A 22,357-nucleotide genomic window follows, 5' to 3' on the forward strand; every position below is an offset into this window, starting at 1 on the left:
TATATATATATATATATATATGGATGCTACTGCAGCACCTGAAAGGAGGCTGCAGGGGTTAGACGGCTTAATGCTTGGGTTGGTGGTAGTTGTGCGGTGTATGGGCACTTCAACTTTTTCTCTTAATGAGTTAAATGAAAGACATTTCGTTTGCTGTCTCTGCAAGCGAAACCCTAAAACCCGCAACAGCTCCAGAGGGTGCAGACACTGTAAGAAACGGGGTAAGGCAGTTCGATATGAAGCATCTGGACGCTATATTTATATTTTATGTCAAGGGAAAAGATTGAATTTGTTTGTTCGTCTGCAACTCAGTGTTAAAGCAAAAGTTTTGAAGTTCAGGTGTATAAGGACACCCCTCCTTCCTTGTTACGCCGGCAAGTCCGTGCACTTTACCGAAAAAGTATTCAAGTTAAGCATTAATATCGCCTTCATATTTAATGTTGTTTTTAATCTATTTAAAATACTAAAAAATTCAAAACATTTTGATATTTCTCCCTCAGAAACTTCAGCTGGCCGGGGGCCGGACCAGACCGCCCAATACTTTTTCTATGATTTTCGTGCTTTGTTCGATTTATATCATTATCTTTATTTGATATATATTATTTGTTTTAATTATATTCCTTTCCAGTAAACAACGGAGGGTAACAAAGATAAAGCGGCTGCTCTAACCCTTATCTATAACCTCCTGGGGGCCCTGCGAAAGCATCGATACGGAGGTGCTGTAAAGGGGGGGAGTTCTGGGGCTGCAGCCTCTTTATTTGATTGTTTACTTCCTTTCTCTACTTTTATAACTTCAAAAGAAGTCTAGTAGACGGCGTACTTCATTGAAACAACCCACAGAAGGGCCCCTCAGAGGGAGCTAGCTGCTGAGCGGGCGACACACCCGTCCAAGCACACAGGCAAGAACTCTCAATTTCTTGTATTTGTTTCCTTCTTTTTAATCTCTTCCTTTTCTTCCCCATGTAATCTCCCTGACTCCTACGCAGCCCTGCTACTGACTGAGGGCCTCAGCTTTTGCCTACATGCTTCAACCCGGAAGAACAGGAGCAGCAGCAGCAGCAGCAGCAGCAGCAGCAGCAGTAACAGCAGTAGCCCTAACAGGGCAATAGCCGCAGCAGGAGGACCTGCAGCAACAGCAGGTACACCAGCAGCAGGAGCGGCTTCACCTTGTTTTCCTCTGCGCAGCAGCAGCTGTAGAAACATCAACAGGTCGTGCCGCTGCTCTTTGCTTCTGTGTAAACAAAGTAAAGCATTATATTTCTTCCCTAGGGGTTGCGAGCCAGCCCCAACTGGACTTTGCATGCAGCCATGAAGGCTGCTTGTGGGGCCCCTTGGGGGCCTCCCAAGTGTTTGTTTTTTTTCCTTTTTGTCTCCTCCCTTCTCCTCTTTTGTCCCTTTCAGGTGTATGGGCACCGTCTTCTTACTCGCAGTAGCCCCTTAACACCTTCTGATCCTCCAGCTGCCCCAGAAGCAGCTGCAACTTCAGGTACTTCTGCATCGACTGGAGTTGCAGAGGGGAGCGAGCATCACCAGCACCAGCAGCAGCAGAAGCAGCAACATCACCATCATCAGCAGCAGCAACAGCTAAGCTCTCCTATTTCAATACATAGCGAGGGATCTTCTTCGGGGGGGAATGCATCTGCCTCATCCCCACGAGACGAACGAGGAAGTCGGGAGCGTAAGCCCCACCATGACCATCATGCAGCAGCAACAGCAGCAGCAACAGCAGCAAAAGAAGCAACTGCAGCAACAGAAACATCAGAGAACAGCCTTCATGATCGCCCCGACATGTCGGCCCAATCTCCCCTTGGTCTTGACGCCTCCGAGCAGCAAACAACGGCTCCTACTGGAGAAAACAATCGAGAAGTAGGAGGAGGGGGCCCCTCCGTACAGTCTGGAGGTTCCTCCCAACAAAAACGGGGCCCCCCATCACATAAAGGGGGCCCTCATTTAAAAAGCCCTGCTGCTGCAGACACACACGCAAAAAAGGGGATCCCACAGGCACCGAAATCGGGATCGGGATCGGGATCGGGATCGGGAGTAGGATCGCGAGGGTCCCAGCGGATCTTCGGGAGGCAAACGCAAGGTAACGTTCGTGGGGCGTCTCAGGAGGAGACAGCAGAGAAGGGCCAACAACAGCAAGAAAGCCAGGCTGCTTCTACTCCTGCTGTCTCTTCACCAGCATCTGGCGACGACTCCGGAGGGCATCGTGAGCCACAAGAGGTGGAAGAAGGTGCTCCTCCTCTGGGGCGGGAGACGGGATCGAGTGGGGGATCGGATCCCATTAAAGGCCCGTGGAAAGTGTTGGAGCCGGACGCAGTCCCAACAGTAGAGGAGCAGCTGGAGGCCTTCAACGCAGCAGGAGGAGCAACAGGAGCAGGAGGAGGTGCAGCGTCTGGAGATCCGCCACAGAGCGTGATGAAGCCTCCTTTAGACAATTCTGAATATGCTTCCTTTCGTGTTGAGGACTTGGGGCTTTCGGGGTTTGCAGGAGTAGATCTGTCGCAGGAGATAGGCGCCTTTGCAGTATCTGTGGGGTGCGGGTACTTCAACGACCCACGGGGCTTGCCAGGCCTAGCGCATGCACTGGAGCATGCAATTTTCTTAGGGAGCTCGATGCAGCCGGATTTGAAGGGGTGGGATGAGTTCATTAGCAGCAGAGGAGGGACCCACAACGCTCACACGAAGCCCGACACCACTACTTTCTATGTCTCCGCGCCCTCAAAACACCTCGCAGAGCTCTTCAGTGTCTTCCTTGATCACATCTTCCATCCCCTTCTGCTAACGCAGCAAATGCAGTCCGAGGTAGGGACCTTCCCCACAACTGCAGCAGGCTGCAGCAATAAGGAGACAATCAACAACGGAGAGTCAGAGCTGGAGACAGACAAATTCACTCACACAGACAACTAGTCGCATAGGCAGACGGCACCAAGACAGGGAGATAAACGGAGACACACATGCAAGCATATGCGCAGATCCAGAGGCAGCAGACAGCAGACAAACACGCACGCATAAACGGATAGACACACGGACAATAACAGACATGGAGAGACAGGAAGAGACAACAAGCGAGCTACTAGCAAACCGAGGAAGAGACAAACTCAGTTGAGGACAAGGAAAGAAATAAAAGTAACAGGAGACTGAGAAGCTGGTGGAAGGAGGGGCAGGCACACAGGGGTCGGTTTCAGCTGGTTCTAGCGTCTAAGACTCTAAAATTTAGGGTTTAGGGTTTAGGGTTTGGGCTTTGCGCTTGCATTCCACAGGTGATGGCTGTACAATCAGAGCACGATAAGAACACGCCAGACTTGGAGAGGGTGGCTCTGCACCTGGCGCTGCAGTACTTGCCGGACTCGGGGACAGAGGGGACAGGAGGCAGTGGAGGAGACAGCGATGGAGACAGCGCAGGAGACACTTGTGTGTCTCCTGTCTCCGGCAAGTTCGGGACCGGCAATTTGGAGACACTTTGCGAGCGCCCGAGACGCGAGGGAATCGACGTGCTGGCCTCGATGAGGCGCCTTCACAGCAAGTGTTATGTGCCTGAGAACATGGCTATCTCCTTCAGGTCTGCCGCGCTGCAGAGGCGCATTTATTAGCTTGCAAAGCAATCCCCTTCTGCTGCTTCCACTGCTACAGCTGCTGCTGCACGGCTGCTACTGCTACATCAGCTGCTGCTGCGTCTGCTAGAGCTGTTGTTGCTGCTAACGAACACCATTTTAGTGAAGGATGGAAAGGGCGTCGCAGTGCTTTGAACAACCAGGCTTTGTAATAGCAGCTGCAGCAACAGAAGCAGCTGCGGCGTGAAGGGTTGAGGGGTTGTTCCCTTTAGTTGGGGGCTGCGCAATGCTGCTGTCTCTTCTGTTATTCTTGTACCTTGTACTCAGGATGGGCCGCATTGAAGGAGATTCGCAGCCGCAGCAGCAGTACGGGTTGTGGGAGGTGATTGAGTTGATTTCTGCTGCTGTTAGGGAAAGGGCTTCAAGTGCTTCACCTGAGGCACCGGGGGCAAGTCTCCTGCAGCGTCAGACAGTCTCCCAGAAGGAGGAGACGCATAAGGAGGGTCCTTCTGAGGCCCGTACAAGCACAAGCACACCCGCGGGAGCACACCAGACACTCCGCGAAGGAGACAATCCCCAGGCTGCAAGTCGCGATCCCACGAGAGACACAGCTGAAGACGATGGCGGCGAGAAGGAACTTCCTGAGGGTATGCTCTTTTCGCTGTTTTGTCTTGTCAGTAGGCCCTAGTAGGAGCCTACAGCAAGTGCAGTGGGGTACACTGGAGCTAGCGTTTGGGGTTTATGGTTTAGGGTTAGGGTCTAGGGTTTAAAGATTGGGCTGTTGCGGCTGCTGCAGGAATCATACTGAGCCTTAAGCGCGATCATGGGTGGCGGAGGCGACTGTTTGTCTTCTGGAGTGCCCCTGCTGACTTAGAGGCAAACTTGGTGGACCTACAGTGCCAGCCTTCATCATTGCTGCAGTACCTCCTCGAGCACCCCGTGAAAGGGGGTCTCCTGCAGCTCCTTAAGGAGAAGGGTGAGAGTGCGGAGACAGTTCCTTGCTGTTGCTGCTGCCGCTGCTGCTGCTGCTGTAGCTTCAGTCGTTGACTTCTTGGGTGCAGTTCCTCGGAAGTGAAGCTCGGCTGGATTAGTCGGAACTGTGACTGTTTGCATGTCGTGAAGGATGTTTTGGGCTGCATTCGTACATGCATGCATGCGCTGCAGGCTACATATCGAGGGGGGAGGCGTTCACGCACATGACGTTGCGGAGTTCCATTGTGGGGCTTTCCTTGGAATTAACCGAGGAGGGGGAATCAAACGCGGATGCGTTGTTGGGTTTAGTGCGCGAGTTTGTGTTGAAGGTGACGGAGGCGGTGGCCAAGGACTCGTTTATACTGGATCACTTTGACGTGTACGGCAAGCTCAGCGGTCTGCTCTGGAGTGCCTCCGACCCTCTTGGGCCTCTTGATCAGGTCGTGGCAACTGCAGAGACGACGCTACAGTTCCCGAGCAGGCCGGACTTGGCTTTGGGATCGGGATTTTGTCTGTCTCCTCCTCCTAAGGAGACACTGCTGACCGAAGTGCGTCGCCTGGCTCGCGCACTGATCTCCAGCAAGCATGTGGTGGTGCAGGTGTTTGCAAATGAGAAGGGAGAGGCGTCGGGGTCTCTAAAAGAGTTGAATGAGTACGGCGTCAAATATTCTGTCTCCACCTTGCCGTGGGAGCAGGGGGCCTCAGGAGATACCTCTGAGGGGCCCCACAAGGGCCCCCACCCGATAGTTCCGAGTCCCCTCTCTTGCCGAGTGACCCAGGGGCCCGTCGTAAAGCACCCTATCCCTGACGTCTGCCAAGCGACGGGGGCCCGTTTGCCTACGTTAGCGTCAGAGGAGGAGACAGGACAGCAGGAGCAGGAGCAGCAGCAGCAACGAGGCCTTGCTCCGCCTCCTTGCGTGCTTCTCTCTAGCGACAGCACTACTATCTTGTGGCACAATGGAGAGCCTTTTAACAAGCCCATCGTTCGTTTCTTCGCAAGAGCTCGAGTGTCTTCTTCCGTCTCCACCGCTCTTCATGATGCTCTCGGTAAAATATTTACACTCATTTTAGCAGAAAAAGCCAAACTTCACCTCGCCAAATACCACGGATGCGGCGTGGATCTCGTCATCGCCTACACAGGAGCATCGCTGATCTTTGAACTGCAGGTACCATCCTGCTCCTGCTGCCGTTGCTCTCGTTGCTGCTGCTCCTGCTTCTGCTGCTGCTGCTCCCACTGTTGCTGCTCCCACCGCTGCTGCTCCCTCTGCAGTTGCTCCCGCTGCTCTTGCTCCTGCTGCTGTTGCTCCCGCTGCTGTTGCTGCTCCCGGTGCTGCTGTTCGTGCTACTGCTTCCGCTCTCTCTAATGGTGTTTAAGATGCTGCTACTCCTGCTTCTGCCGATTCCCCAACTGCTGCTACCCCTTCTGCTCCTTAAGTTGCTACCACCCGTCCTGCTGTTGCTGTTGTTTGCATGTGTCTGTTGCATGCGCTCGTGCGTTCTATACATCTCGTCTTCGTGTGCAGGTTGCATGCATTTACTTGTTAGGTTTGTGAACTACAAACTTGTACATTTGTTTGCTGGACAGGTCGCTTACTTCCTGCATACGTACAAAAGAGTATATATATATATATATATATATATATATATATATATAAGTATATCGATGCGGCTATGTATGCCAGTTGCATGCGTCCATGCATGCATCGGTTGGTAGATAAGCATTGCGCTTCTGCGCGCAGACTTTGAGCTCCTTGTTTGAAGAGGTGACGGAAGGTTTGGGTTTGATTTTCAAGCAAACGGTGGCAGAGATCACGGAGGAGGAGTTTGACAAGACCGTTGCTCAAGTAAGACTGCTTCTTTCTGTAGGGGCGGGGGCGGAGGAGGGGGGCCTGTTCTGTGCATTAAGAGATCTGAGGTCTCAGCTTGTCGTCTGCCACAGTAGAATCCGTTTTATGTAACTATACACATGTCGCATGTACACGTGAGAGAGAGACTCCTGAACTTTGCTTACCAATTTACATGAAGGAGTTTATTGTTACAGGGCGTGCCTGTACACTCTGCTGCTACTTAGCAAGCCAAGCTGAGTTAGCTAGCCAGGTAGCTAGCTATCTAGATAACTAGTTACACAGGTATCCAGTTGCAGTTCGTGTTTCCCTTGTGTGCATGCATCAGCTTCTGGAGACGACGAGAGACTTCTCAGGCTCGACAGCGTACGAACTGGCGCTGGACGTGGCGTTGAGTCTTTTGCGGGAATATCGCTTTTCGCAGTTTGACATGCAGGAGCAGCTGCATTCACCAGAATTGAATTTTGAAGCATTTCAGAAGTTTGTTTCGGGGGCACTTCTACGCACTGCAGTGGACTGTCTCCTCATGGGAGACATCGCCCCCAGCAAAGCCACAACCGTGGCGCTTAAGTTCGTAGACAGCATCCGCAGCCAGCCCCTCCCGTACGAGGAAGCCGCTAGCAGCAAGGTAGCTTTTCCTTCTTTCCAGCATACTAAGGAGTCACTATGAGTGTCGTTTAGATATATATATATATATATATATGTGTGTGTGCGTGCGTGTGCGTGTATACGTTGCTAATGTATCACTATGCGTTTTTGCACATACATGTATGTATGTACATATAATATATATATATATATATATATATATATTATATGTTTGTGCGCATGCATGTTTAGCGTGTAGTTTCACTTTCGCTGATAAATATGCCGTTCTGTCGCTTGCAAATCAAAATGTAGTTGCGGTTTTGTTGGACGAAGTGTGAGTGAATCAGCAGGGCTTTCGATATTGGAAGAAGATAGCAACGATTTAAAATGTGCAGTATAATATGCATATATATGTTTATATTTTATATTTACATTTGTATGTAAGCATATATGGGAATGCGAAGTCCCGTCGGTGCAGCATTGGCTTGGGGTTCATATGTTGGTTGTGTTAGCTTATTGTATTTACTTACTACTGTTTCTTGCTTCCACTGTCTGCTTGTCTGAGCGTTTTAATCACTGTTTGTTCATCAACCTTTCTTAGCTTTTTGTTCATTGAACTTTGCTTGAAGTTGTGTTTTGTGCGTGTTGTGCATCGGCAGACTTTGAATTTAGTTAGGGACGTGGAGGTGTCTCTACAGAACCCAATCCCCGGGGACGTGAACAGCGCATTTGTATCTCTTTATGTGTCTGAGCCGCCAGACGTCCTCGAGTCTGTCATATATAGCACCGTGGGGGAGATGATAAGGGCCCCCTTCTTTGACACTCTCCGCACCGTCAACATGGATGGCTACGTCGCCTCAGCTGGTGTCACAGAACTTCCCCCAGTCAGTGCCTTAAGTACCATCGTGCAAGTGAGTCATCCTGCTTGAGATTCTGCTGCGCCTGCTGCAGCAGCTGCTGCAGATGCTGCAGCTGCTGCACTTACGGCGACACACTTCACCGGCTGATGCTTAGCAGGAAACAGAAGGAGACGAAACAGTGGCAGGCTCACACGTACCTTGCTGGAACGCCTCTGACACTGGGGGATATTGGTGCGGCCAGCTGAGTTGAGGACTGTGCATGCATGCATGCACTTAAGTGCGAGTCTTTGCCTGCACGCGTGGAGGTGATCGTGTGTGTTGAGTGCATTGGCTACAGAGTTCCGTGCGAACGCCGGCGGAATTGGAAGAGCACGTCTGCGGCTTTCTCCATTTAATGGGCGGTCTTTTAGCAGGTGCCCTCAGCCCCGCCGCATTTAAAAGCAAAATGAAGTGGGAGGGACGCAGCCACCTAGAGCGGGAGCAGGCCACATTTGGCGACTTCTTTTCAGGGTACATACACCCTAATATCTAAACCCTAAACTCTTGACGCTTCTGCTTGACTACCTAGACATGTTATTTAAAACACAAGAACTGGGGGGTGCTTGTGCCCTTTGCACGGCCTAGGGACATCGACGCGGGAAATGCGGTGCATCATCTGAGTTGTGTTTTGGGTATAGTATTGCTGTCATAACGACGGTTGAGTATATGGGGCTTGTGGTGTTCGTTGCAGAGCGGTCGCTCAAGTTTCTACACGCAGCTTCTGCTTCATCAAATCCCAAGTGAGGCGCGCTTCAAGGCATGATGCGCTTAAGATCTGCAGTCCATCAGGCCCAGCCGTTCTGTTCACACTAGACACCGAGCGCTAATCCATAAACCCTAAACCATATACTTTTGCTCGATGCTGGCGGGCCTTGTGCTGCAGGCTGATGCGTCTAATGCGTGTGTTTGGCCTTGCATGCTTTATCTTTGCAGTTGGCAGCAGCTGCATCGCAGCACTTTATGCAGTGTCCCGAGTCTTTGGGAAGGTACTTCAACAAGTTGGTCTTCGGGCCGTCGAGGCAACGAATCACTGTAAAGGTGTGTCCCACACAAGCGGAATGCAGCCTTCACTGCTGGAAGGAGTGGAGTAGCTATCCATCCAGATAGCTAGCCGACTCTGTAGCCGAGTGGGGGCCTCTCTGCTTGGATGACTAGGCATGCGCATGCGTGTCCCTGTCCCAGGACGCAAGCACATAGCTCTCAGCTGTTCCCTGGGGCTTATTTGTCTCTGCAGCCTGTGTTTTTCTTTTAAGTGCTGATCTGCTACTGCTGCCGGCGCTGGTTGGCTGTGCGTTCTGTAGTGCATAGGCGTAAACGTGTGAACCAACAACTATCTGCAACAGCTGGGCACAGCCCACAAGCGACTGTCTCCCTCCTGTCTCATTTCTGCTTGTTTGTGCATCTCAGATCGAGGCGGCAACAAGGGAAGAGAGCGTCTCTTCCCCCACAGGGCAGTCTGAGTGCATCTTTTTGGGCTCGAATTCTGTTGCAGGGGCCCTTGAGGGTCCTCGGGGACCCCAAAGCCCAGTGGCGGAGGGCCCCCTCGAGCAGCCAGGAAAGCAGCGGCTGGGGCCTCTTGTCGAGAGCCTGCAGCCCCGTAGGCCCACGACAGAACTGACTGAAGACGCAGGAGACGGTCGAGCTCCAGGCGAGGGCCCAGCGCCTACTGGAGCCACCGAGTCGCCGAAGAGTCCCGAAAAGGGCCTGGCGACCTCACAGGAGGGAGAGGAGACTGGCGATACCTCCAGCCATGGCCTACAACGCCCTGGAGACAGCCACATTGTCACCGTGGGACTTTCTGCTGATGCAGATATGCTCCCTGCAAGTGCTCGGCGCTCCCAAAATGAGGAAGAACAGGCGCTGCAGAAGTGCAGTAGAAGCGATTCAAACGCGTGGGTCTGAGCGCCTCCTGGCACGAACTTTTCTTAACTTTCTATGCCCGCGGATGCATTGGAACGTGCAAGTCTCTCCATCGTGTCTTAAAATGGACTGTGTTCGTAGTTCGTGCCGGTGTGGGATCGTTTTCCCTGAGGCGCCCTGTTTGGGGTCTCCTAGTGGTTGCCAGCACCTGTCCGTTTTTGCCTATGTTGCTCGTTCTGCTTTTGTTGTTTTGTTCTTGCTGCTAATGTTAGTTGAGGCTTGACGCCTGCCGACGTGCGTGGCGAGCATTGTTGTTGTTTGGTTGGTTGCGCATGCATATACTACAGGCGCCCCACTTGTTTGTTGCTGTTGCGTTTTTGCATTTTTTGTCTTTCCCCCCTATGTGCTGCTCTTGTTTCTGCGGACTGCTGTGGCGTGATGTGCATACAGCTCAGGGGGGACTGTGAGACTGACGAAATTCGCCGAACATCCGCAGGAAGAACGGCAGCGGCTGCTGCAGGCTCTCAGCGAAACGCTGGAGGGGCAGAGAGACGATTCCAGCGGGGTCGACCCCGTTTCCTTGTGGACGGAGTTTGTGTTTGCAAAGCACTGCACTATCCGTGAGGAGACGATCAAAACAACCGCTACTTGTGAGGCGAATTCTAAACTGCTAGTCAACCAAATTGCCCAAGAAGGTGCGGGGTGGGGACAGATACCCTCTACAGGCTCAGCCCCCAACGCAGGCAGTGTCTCTCCCAACACAAGCGCAGATACGGAGGATTTGGCTGCACCACCTGCTGCAGCAGCACCTGTTGCACCTTCTGCCGCAACAGCACCTTCTCTGCCAACATCTCTTGCATCACCGCTTCCTACAGCGTCACCTGTTGCAGCACCACTGCCTGCAGCGACACCTCCTACAGCACCACCTGCAGCAGCGGCACCTCCTGCATCAGCACCTGCTGCAGTACCACCCGCTGGAGTAACGCCTGCTGCAGTAACACCTGCTTCAACTGCACGTGATGGAGCAGGGCTTGATGCAGCATCCGGGCAAAGCCAACCAGTTGGGACCTCTCTTCAACTTCAGGCTCAAGTGGCAGAGCAGCAACAGCAGCTTTTGCTGTTGCATGAACTGCAGCAGCAGCAAGCAGCTGCGCAGAAGCAGATAGCAGCGGAGCCACGACCGACAAAAGATGGCTCATTTTTGGCGCCGCAGGCTTCGACGCAGATGCCTTTAGGGACCGTCCAGCAGCAGGAGCAGGAGCAACAGAGGCAGCAGCAACAGCAACAGGAAGTACAGCAGCAGGTCCAGACGGAGTTGGCAGCAGCTGAGAAGCAGCTGAGCGCACTGCATGCTGCGTGGGTCTCGCTGCAGCAGCAGCAGCAACAGCAACAGCAGCAGTTGATGCAGCCAAGAGTGGCTCTGCTGCGAAGGTATGGGTCAGTGCCTGCTGTTGTGTTTGGTAGTGGTGCTAACGCGGCCATACAACACCACGTCCCACGGCTTCTTGAGGGCGCGGTGTTGCTGCCAGGGGTGGGACAGCACGCACCCAGGCGGCTCGTTTTTCCGAGTCTCCAACAGTTTCAGAGCCTTCAGATGCGGCGAGAAGTCATAGAGCAGCAAATTGCGCAGCTTCAGCGCCGACTGCTGCTGCAGGACTCAACAGCAGCAGCAGCCGCAACAGCAGCCAAGGCCGAAGTATCGACGCAGCTCTAAGCACAACGGGCCAGTGGGAGCAGGGCACAAGACATCGCCTTCCATCTTCTTCATGTCTCTCGTGGTGCGAATAATGCCTAGATCTGTAGTGCAAGGACTTGAGCACAACCTACAGGCTGCGGGGAGCAGCTGAGCAGCAGGTTTGCCCTCTGTGACAAGTGCCTTATCGAAGGCACGCTCGAGCTGCTTTTCAACGGCTTCTGTCCCTTCATATATATGCACCTACATATAGTGTATGTTTGTATGTATTTCGTTCTACGTGCACGTGGGTGTATACTCGCATCTACCCTAATATATGTGTATGCGCATGAATATACTTGTACGCACACCCGCGCATGCGTTCAGACACGCATACTTGCGTAGGTACACAGATAATTGTGTGCATGTATACATGCAGGTGTGCATGTATGCAGGCATGTAGGCATGAATGTATGCATTGTTCTGTGTATTCATGCATGTGTTTGCGCACATGCATACTGCACATTAGATCTTCATAATGTAGGAGGGGGTGCTATTGCAGCTTGCAATCCTCATAATCTCTAGCGCAACGCCTGCGAGTACTGGGCGCTCTTGCTTTAGAGCGAAATATATATGCTGAAGCGTCGGTTATTAGTGTATTCGAAACTTTGGACTTGGCTTACGATGGTGAGTGGCTCGTCGTGCCATCATTGTTGGCCGTCGAATGTACATTCGACAAGCTTAGCGTGCCTCGGTAGGTGTCTGAGCTAGGTAGGAAGCTGATTAATTCGCTAGCCTGATGGCTAAGTTCGCTAGCAGGGAAAGAAGGAACGTAGCAGATGTGCTACGTGCACACACGAACAGTATAGTCGTCGGCGTGGAATCTTGAGGGCAGCCAGCGCCTTGAGCAGTTCTCTTAAATAGCACTGCATCAGGGGCTGCTCATTCTTTTTCAAGTCATAGTATCTTCATTAGCCAGTCCTTTGAACCCTCCACCACCCTTTCTCGCTGAATGCTCGTCTCCAGTCCCTGCCTCCTGTACATCCCCCCCTGTGCCAAGCTGCTCGAGAACCTGCAGCATGTAAGAGCCCCCGATGTTGCCACTGTTACTAGCAGCAAAACATGCTTGCACTCGCCTGTGGAACTCTACAGCTGAAGCGGCGTGTGCAAAGCAACACCGCAGCACCAGCTGCAGCGGTGTCCGCCAGGGAGTATCGCAGCAGCAGCAGCAGCAACGGCAACCAACAACTACTAAATGGCATCCGCCGCCGGTGGTGCAGAAGCAACCAACAGTGGCGGCAGCTATCAACTGCTGACCTGGAGCTGAGCCCATGCACAGGGCTAGTGAGCACAGGTGGTGGTTGCGCTCCGTAAGCTTGGCTAGACAGCTTGTAGACAACGGATGAGCAGCGCACGCCTGAGGTGGTCATCTCCATCGGGAGGAGATCGAGATCTCCTCTCTGCAAAGGAGATAGCCGCTGGTTCCTGTGTACCTCCCCTCCAGAACGCAGAGGTAGACTGGTTGACTCATGGTGCGCTGATGTTGCCGGCTGGCAGGGGTCGGAATCCTGACCAGAACCGCCCCCCATCGTTCCGAGAATTGCCACGCCAACGAAGTGTAATCAGGGCAAAAAGGAAGCGTTTAAAGACCAAAGGCCACCCTTGCTCGTGTGAGTCGCCAACCGCCAAGGTCACCCTTTTAGACGGTCCCGGGAATGCCACGCGTACGTTTGTCTGCTTTGGTGGCTTTCAGGTTCATTAGGATTGCACAATTAACACAAATGTTCCCCTTTTGGTAAGAAATATGGTGAGGCCCGAAAAGTTGCGGTGCAGAGATGACGGCAGCTCGAGTTCGCCGCAGTCCCACCGCTGCTGAGCTGTGTCGAACACCAGAAACGAAAAATCCTAACAAGCAGTGTACTGTAGGCCCACATTAATAAAAGAAGGCAAAGCCTTTCACCCTTGGTCCAAAACTTGTCGAGGATATTTTTCGGGTCATGCCGCTTCCACACTCGCGCCAAACTCGAGTACTCGAGCGACTAGAGAACGGCATTCGGCTGCCCTCTGCGCAGCTAAAGGGAAAACATAGTGAAGCAATTTTGTTAGTTTCTGTGCACTGGCTTATACGCGTTTTACCAAATGGGGTCTTCGCAGTTACTGGGGCTGGTCTGTCTTCCGTAATTTGGGTACGCTGACGTTAAGTCTGTTTCACTGGATACGAAGTAATCAAAGTTGTGAACTCTGAAAGCAAGGCAATTTGAATGCTCAATTGATACCACTGAGCCTGATAAATTGTCAAATTCAAAATAGGCGGAGGTTTATGGAAAGACCTCGGCAATTTTGGTGCGCAGGGTTCAATACCCCCCAACCGCTGTAACGCGATTCACTTGAAGTTGGTTGATATATTTCTACTTGCTTGCAAGCTGCCTAATGAGGGCAAACAAAGTGATCAGCATTTGGCTACAGTGGTACCGTATAAAGCAAAGGGGGCTATGCTGTGCTTGCAAATGGCGTTGGCTTGAAGCATAAGTAGCGCCAAGGTGCGCTACAGCACATGACAGGCCACCTCTGAGAGGCTTCCTCTTCTCTCTAGCAGCTTCGCATCCTTAGTCCTGTATGCCCAGGAGTTCTAGGAACTGGAGGGGGGGTCAGTAGCCCTTTGGGAATAGCTATTTTAAGCCTTTAACTCATCTACATCTCACGACTGTCTTGTGCGTCAAAAACCCTCGTTGCAAATTCAGTACGGGAGTTCATTCTTGTCGCTTTTTCAGATATTGCGTTTCTTCGGTCAGGTGGAGTCCGTCTATCAAAGTACGTCTCTGAAATTCAATTGGCTTATGTCATCTCGATGAAAGTGCACGAAGTTGTTTAAATATATTGCAGCTGGCTTTTAGCCCTGCGTCAGACGTTCACGAAACCAGTCTTCGCATCTTGTGGTCACCTCTGTCTGCGTGTCGGTATCTGGTTGCCAAGTGGACTGATGGTGGTTTTTTCCATCGTGTGGCGGTGGCGACCAGAAATGACAAGTTTTTATTTCTCTCCGTCCACCCATCTGCGCATCATGATATATTCGTATTTCCCACTCTCATACGGTACCTTGGGCACACCTGCTTCCCTTTTCTTTGTTTCTGCAGCTACCTGGAAAATACAAGACCCTCTGGAGGCGGGAGTACTTCAGCTCCTTTTTTCATTGTTCGTGTACCTTTACCACAACGGTGCGCCTAAGCAGCTGGCCATGCTGTACTGCTGTATTCACCGGTTGCATGCTCTCCCCCCCGCTCTCCTCCTGCACAGGCGGCATTAACCCATGATGCAAATAATTTTGACACCACCTCTGCATGTGAAGCATAAAAGAGTCCACCTGCGCCGACCGGCGATGCATATGTTTGCTTCGTTCGAGTTACCTTGTCAACCCGGTGGCAACTGCTGTTTCTGTCGTGTGATGCGTTTAGGCTCCCTTCCCTTTCCTCTTCCTTCTGCTGCTGTTTTCTCTGTGCAACCCCTGATGCACCTCTCCCCCCACTTAGGGGCGCAGTAAGCAACCAGTACACTGAAACGCGAAGACGGCAGGTATACCAGTAAACAAAGTGCAAAGGGGACAACTATAATAGAACAACTCGGTATAGGCGAACACTACGGATCAAGACGAAAGTAACGACTCCTCAGTAGCCCTCACGACTGTCCTAACGATACAATATAGCACATATGTCGCGAGAGGGTCTCTGGTTGCAGACAAACCTTCATGCTTCCCATTTTTCTGAGTGCATCTGTGCACATTATGTGGGGAACAGCCAGCACTAAACAACTTCCTTCCATGAAGGCTGCTAGCCAAGAAACGTTTCCCCCAGCAGTGCCACAACGCCATCCACAATAATAGTAACATTTTAAAGGCAAACTAACTCAAGCAATAGCTGCAGATTAACTTAATCCCTTTACTTATTCTCTGCATTTGGGACTTTGAAAAAGCAGTCTAGGATGTATGTAGTTTTTTACTTCCAATATTATATTATTTGTACTATCTCTGCCGGACAGGCGCCTACAGGTCCGACCGCCATTGTAGTGCTGGCGCACTGCACGGAGTGAGTTGAAAGCGGCGCATTGGGTGCACAACGCATGGCCAGTCCACTACAAGCTCTTTGTTGTGTTCTGTAATCCCCCAGAAAACTCTTTCTTTCGTTGTACCCACTCCTGCTCTTCCTCGTGCTATAATACAATTGAACTCCCCAAAATTGCGATATTCGGGACACAGTCTCGCCTGATTTCATGCACTTCTTCGTTGTTTCCGGAAGCGCTTCTTCACCTTGTTGAACTCTTCTCACTCCTTTCTTTGTGAATCATTGAATCCCCCTTTCTTACTCGAGAGCCTGCGGATGCTGTTGGGCCCGCTTAGCTCTGCGCTCCTTCAGCGTTTCCCGGCACATCTGCCTCAACAGCATTTTCTGGAGGAATCATACATGCCCTCTACTCAGCCAGCAACGGTCTGCCTAGGATCATAGCTTGGTGTTGTGGTCCAACATAGCGTTGCCAAACCATGGTAACGTAGCCCACTTCTGAGTTGATGCTGTACTTTTACAGAGGCCATCCAGTTCTACTGCCGTCAGCGAGACGTAGTCACTGAGACTGCTCTAATGAATAGGCAGGTAGGTTACACCGCCTCCCCGTAACTTAAGACATCAGATCCGCATCCGAGCCTGCGTCAAGCATCTCTAGCAGCTTCTGCCATTGCTATGAGCTAGTAAAAGCACACGGTAGACTCGAGTTCGGTCCGTAGGTGCGGCTGTCACCACTATCAAATTTAATATTGAATGATGTGGCCTTGTTCGTTGCGACGCAAGCAAATAAGCCCCTTTTCACGTCCCCCTCCTCCTCTAGCTGCTGCATTTACTGGCTGTTGTCTGTCCTCCCTTGTCATTTGTTTCTGGGCTGGAGTAGCATTTACCGTCCCAACAACCATTAGCTTAGTGTCAACGTAATTGCCAAAACCGTTCTATTTCATCTCGTCTACGGCGGTGTGAAATGGTACGTTTTCTTCCGTTTATGTTTGAGTACTCCAGAAACTTGGACTTCCAATCTTGCTGCCTCCCCCTCCGCTCTAGCTAGTAACGGATGGGCTATCGCCAATTACCAGCTATGAACCCTTGATATAGAAGCTCCTCGTCCGCCTTTGGACTTCGGTTCGCCAACGACTGGTACTTCTCGTAGCGCTACTTCTAAAGCTTTCCTTTATTTGAGATTTCTTGATTCTATGAGAGCCTGTTCCCTTGTTGACTTGGGGACGTAGAGCATATCACAAAGTTCCGATACTCCTGATGTGATCCAAGAATGTGGTACTTTTTTTGGACATAGCCGCCATTTTCGTGCCTTACATTGTAATAAATAGCATGCGAATAGCAACTGCACTTCTTCTGGTGCATGTGCAGGTGAAAGTACATGTGCAAATAAGCAAGGGCATACACAGCTGCCAACGCATCGGGGAGGCCTTTGCACCGTCCGCAGAAGTGTACGCATTCTTTGTTTGTGTCTTCGCCCTAGAAACATTTCTAGCCATATGATGAGGGGATACTGTTCTTGTTCTAATGCGGCGAGCAGCCCACCTGTAGTGAACAGCGCTGTCTGCTGTTATTGCTTTTTAACCCTATGCTCACCCACTGAGTTGCACACTCGGGACATATGCCGTGTGAACAGCACATAAGGGTTGAAATAACCTTCAAATATCGAAGAAAAGTCTCTATCCTTTCACCTGAGTTCTATTCTGCCAATAATATGGGTCATTATTAATCTGAACGTCCGCTGACCGCCTAGTGGGTCAGCGCCTAAGCCGGTGTGCCAGCCTCACAGCCAGCAACAAACCCTGGGTTTCTGTCGAGCACTCCTATGCCCATGGACGTTTTAATCTAATGCTTTATTCATTCGAAATAAGCCTTTAGTTTTACTCGTTCTGCCAGATAGGCCACTAGAGGACCAATTTGAGCGCCATTGTAGCGCCTGTGCACTGCACCAGCCATGTGGAGCCTCGCCGTCAGAAAGTAGATCCTCTCCAATCTCCATTTTAGAGGCAAAAAAGACCAAATTTTTGTCAAGAACTTTAGATAGAACATCTTTAGATCTGCTTCGCACAGTGAAATGGTTATAAATCAGTGCAGTGCCGAAGGTAGCTTGGTTTCCGCGCTAGGGTTCGCTGCTCGCGCCAGTCGGGCGGCGTGAGGTGCAAGTACACCCAATCCCCCTTTTGATGCAACCACTAACACTGTAGACAGTTGTTAAACAAATACTTGGCCCTCAGGAGTGGCCCGCCTACATGAAAGTAGAAGTGCATGTACTAACTTTAGACAGACCTACCACGCTAGTTGCGTTCCGTGGAACGAATAGTGCGGGGAGCGAAGTCTTCCTGCCAAAAAGAGCAGAAACAACATTCCAAGTATATCATAATTCCCCATTAGTTAATATATCAACGCACTACCTGCAGTCTGATATCAGAATAGTTGAGAGGTGTAACTAACAGAAGACACTGCCGAGCAGTAGACGCAACAACCGTGGCAAGTGCAGACTCTTCAATCGCTGTGAAGCTCACCAGCAACAAGGGCAGAAATGCCATAGTTTGTGAACTTTCAGTGATTTGCTAACTCTTGAGACCTTTTTATGTGGGGTTTTATTCTGCTTTCGTTCAACGCACAATCATTCCCCACATAATAAAAATATATTTAGGTTGACCACTCTCTGGCCTTGTGGACTGCGTCAGCGCACGGGAGCGCGATCCCTTAGCTGTTAACGCGTCCATTACTCCCCTTCTATATTTCCTCCGCGTTTTCCACAAGGAAATGGGAGTTTCTGAAATGATTTCAAAGAACTGTGGTGGAAGTCGCATGCGCAGAGATACCGTCTGGGAGCACGAGCGATGTAGTTGTTGGTATCCAAATGAGAGTCTATACACTTCTGACCTCCTCGTGAGATTTTTGCGGTGCATATCGCTCCACCAGAGGGCCATTGGAAGCAAGTAGTCGTAGAATGCGGCAAAGTTTGCCAACATTCCTCTTTTCCCCGCGGCTTTGGCCTCCAGTTGGCCCACAAAGGAGCAGATGGGTGCATACGTTCATTGGCCTTGCATAGTTGAGCTGTCTTGCGCCACCTGTAGGCGAAACGAGCTCTGTGCGACGGTGAGCTCGTGCGTCTGTCTGTGTTTGTGTGTGCTTTGCAGCAGTTCAGGCTAACGGGCCCATCAGTACGGAGTTACCGGCTCAGTATAGCAATGTTCATTTACGTACTTCACATAGGGGCAATGGAAGCAGCAGTGATTGACTCCGGACCTTTGGATGCTGCAACGTTACGAGCTGTTCCATCGTTGCCGGCCGGAAATGCACTCCAAAGCGACCCACACAGTCGGCGAATTTGCAGCCAATGTGCCACCTGGCGAACTGCATTGTTGGTGGCTGTTTGTACTGCTTTAATCCTCCTTGTTGTAAGATGCACAATGCGACTATCCAATCGCACGGGGGCAACTGTAAGGATGCTAGCAGAAGGAGGTGGCGACTGGAATGAGGGAGAGAGTCAACCCCTGCTGGCGCCTGTAAGGCCAATTACGCACAGTAGATGTAGCAGTGCTTTTTTCGACAGAGTGGATCTGACGTGTCGTGCCGTTCACTGTATTTGCGGCATTCATCTCAGGGCTTGGAAGAAGGGGGGACTGCCTGCCTCGCAGGGGCCGCAGTGCGACACCGTGGTCGACAACAGCGCAAACCCACACGCTGGTGGACTCCCTGGAGTTCACAATCTTCAGAAACGGGACACGGAGCAACTGAAAATGATAACGAGGAGGGTGGAGATCCTATTGTGACACCTTCCACGTCTGTTGCTGGTTCTGGTGGTACGGCCGCTCCACTAGGCGGTTGGCATAGTGCAGGTCGACGAGTACGACACCGAACTAGTGTGCCGATTGGAGATCGTCATTCTCCCCATTATCTGTCCATTAACCAATACTATGGCTTTCCACAGCTAGGAGAAGTGAGTATGGGTTGAAACCTAGTTCCCAGCGTCCCGTGCAAATCTCGGTCCAGCGGCACTTCGAAGCGCGGCCTTTCACAGGAACACAGTGCACGCGTATTCAGGTCCAGGCTTCTTGCTCAGTTGGATAGAAGAGCGATTGCCTGCCTTTCACAGGCAGCTTTTGGCGTTCGCCTGCTCTGCGTTCAGCACCGATCGTTGGAAAAAGTGTTGAAGCGGGTGCAAACCCTTTCACGGGTTCTTTGCCTTGTACACGAAGGCCCATACGCTGGTATTGCAGCCATAATCCCTAAAGCTGTAAACCATCAATGCAATTTCCGCATTAATAGTCCAATACGATCTTAAACATGCAACACCACGGCTGAGTGCGCATCCAGTTGAGGCCACTTCGTGGTCTGGACATATATATGCTTCCTTGGTGAGTTGGTGTTTGCATCTCACAACTCTGCCTTAGGACATTTGTCATTCCGCAGGGCACTTCGATGCCGAATATGAGCTAAAGAACGGCACTGGTACCATAAAAGTGCATATTGTGCTGGAAGAACTTGTGAGTAGCTTCATCGCTCTTCAGAAGTAATTCTTCCAGAAACCTAGCTTACGGTTAAGAACGCGAATAGGCAATCACTGACCAGCTTAACGACGAGGATGCGTCCGTATGCGCGCAGGGATTCAGCAATAGGCTTCCAATTTTCATTTTCGCCGACGTGTATTATGCTGTTCGATCGGGTTTGGACGATCGTTTTGTCAGATAAGCCCCCTTGCCACTCTCCAGTAATGCTATTCGTGGAAAGCCCGTGGTTTCGCTCCCATGCCACTGAACAATGCTTTGACACCTCATTTGTGTGCGCGCAGTTTGGACGTGATGCAGCATGTGTGCTCGAAGAGATGCTCTTGTCTGTGATCTCTGAAGCTGAAGAGAAAGGCAGTGAGCTCATTACGGAGAAATCCGAACAGATGGTTCAGCTTTGTGGCGGCTCTACCCCTAGGCTTTGCTTAGGATATATACAACCGCCAATTTGGAGACGTCGTGCATGTCATTTTACGTTTAGGAAGTCCAACAAGGGGTGAAGGGATGTTGTGCATTAATATTTTGTGGTGTGGGTGCAGTACCGGGAAGCGAAACAACCCGGTGGTTTATTGAGCTGCAAAAGCCAAGAGGCACAGCCTGCACCGGCTCAGTTCTGATCGAGGTCTTTGGTAGGTTCCAACAGAATGAATTATATTCCCACTTTTCTCCAGCTATCAGCTACCGTATAGATAATTCCGTTTCAGTTCATATGTATCATCTAGCGCAAGTACATTTGCATGTGCATCCTATTTTTGCTGCTTTTCAGCTACGAAAGCTGAAGGTTCTGGCGTAGAGGGAGGTCCATTGTTAACATAATGGGGCTTGCATTTGTGTTGCCTAGTATGAATACCGAGCTTGGATCAAGCAAATATGAAGGACATGCATCACGGACGATTCCTCAGGCAATGGTGCTGTCGAGCCTTTCCTCCTCGTTTGGAGTCATGTTGTAGTTCCTTGACTATCCAGGGGATATTGCCTTTTGAATTATGCAAGAAAGGCATACAAATTTCCCTTTATTTGCTTCAGGTCCCTATTACAGGCGTTGTATCTGTTTTCTCAATTGGGAGAGATTTCCCGTCCCTGCATTGCTGTTTCGATGCCTTTTGACACACAAGGGGAGGCCATCTACGGTACGATGTTACTTGGGGTGCCTTAAGAACAAACGCTTGAGATCTGTACGGTAATAAGGTACCATGATAGCCCGAGAGAGCCCCCCACCGGTGCTTATTTGATTGAACTGGAATCTCTAGAGCATTTGGGTAAACATATTAACAGATTGCACTTGATCCACTGTGTACAGCGCATACCTACTATCTTCAGAAACACCCAAAGTAGCCTTTAGCCACTAGGCAGTTGAAATGGAAACATAAAATCGGCGACACATTTTTGTATAAAAACCGCAGTTGTCGCTTTTCTACTTCGTAAGCTGGTCGCCATGGAAATTAATTGCATCTCCCCAACTCCGTTAGCGCTTTGTAGTGACAGAGTTTTTGCGGACTCAAACACAGGCAACTTGCCTACGCGCATTGGTACAACTGGACAACGGTTCAGCCTTAGCCTGCATGTAGCAAGGAGTCCCTTGTAGCCTACTTAGATTGGCGCGTCCAACCTACATCAAGTAATGTTCGTTGAGGCTCCCTGTGACTTTCTCATTCCTGCCGGGGACTAAAGTAACCAGCTTCTTCACTTCTTTTTAGTGAACTGCTTACAAGGATCTGTAGATGACTAAATCTTCCTTGCCATGCCGGTGGGTGTGTGAAATTTAAGGCATGCTATCTGCGCAAAGCACTATTTTCCCCGCTGGATGAGTTTGTCTATAAAGATCCCATGTTTTCTGTGGGTCTAAGCTTTTTGCTAATGAAATGGCCAACTTAATTTGTAGGTCCTTCAGCTTATCATGTGCACCGTTACGGTTGCACGCACCTGTCGATAACCGTGGGATAGTCGTCCACGTAGCTTCGAGTCCCACATGAGGTTGCTACTTTTAGAAGTTTCCTCCCGGCAGATTGTCTGTGCATTTTTAAGCAGTTCCCCTGGTTGAACGCCCAAAATCCATAAACTAGCCCACGCAGTATTTCGGAGACTCCCTTGACAAAGTGAAGGCCTATGTCTAGATTGAATTCGTGAAATGTCTTCCAAAAGAACGCTACGCTCCCTGAACCTCACGCATTTCAAAAGACAAGGCTCTACAAAAGCAGCCTGGAAGTAGGGCAATGCTGTGTAAGAAGACAGATGCCTCAGCTAACACCGAAGAGAGGGCACACCCAGCGAACGAGAATGAGACTCCTCGCGAACCACGTGGAGGAATCGAGCACATCAATCTCATTTTCAGGTCCTCCACTGTGTAGAGTAAGACTGCGTGGACCGCAGTGTGACGGAACCCCTCGCCAAGTTCTGCTTCA

General features: G+C 50.9%; 1 protein-coding gene across 1 annotated transcript; it reads left to right on the forward strand.

Annotated features, from left to right (window-relative positions):
- Window positions 1–1,308: 1,308 nt before the first annotated feature.
- EAH_00042710 (peptidase M16 domain containing protein, putative) lies at window positions 1,309–11,564 on the forward strand (the record flags this gene model as incomplete). The annotated part of the gene is made up of 14 exons (XM_013391736.1): window positions 1,309–2,805; window positions 3,264–3,562; window positions 3,882–4,201; window positions 4,351–4,530; window positions 4,677–5,692; window positions 6,266–6,370; window positions 6,699–6,998; window positions 7,618–7,869; window positions 8,156–8,328; window positions 8,549–8,597; window positions 8,791–8,895; window positions 9,265–9,749; window positions 10,168–11,154; window positions 11,372–11,564. The coding sequence occupies 14 exons, from the start codon at window positions 1,309–1,311 to the stop codon at window positions 11,562–11,564; spliced, it is 5,961 nt and encodes a 1,986-aa protein (XP_013247190.1).
- Window positions 11,565–22,357: the final 10,793 nt, after the last annotated feature.

Source organism: Eimeria acervulina, genomic scaffold (genome assembly GCF_000499425.1).
Source record: "Eimeria acervulina Houghton genomic scaffold, Eah_scaff557, whole genome shotgun sequence".
Taxonomy (NCBI): Eukaryota; Apicomplexa; class Conoidasida; order Eucoccidiorida; family Eimeriidae; genus Eimeria; species Eimeria acervulina.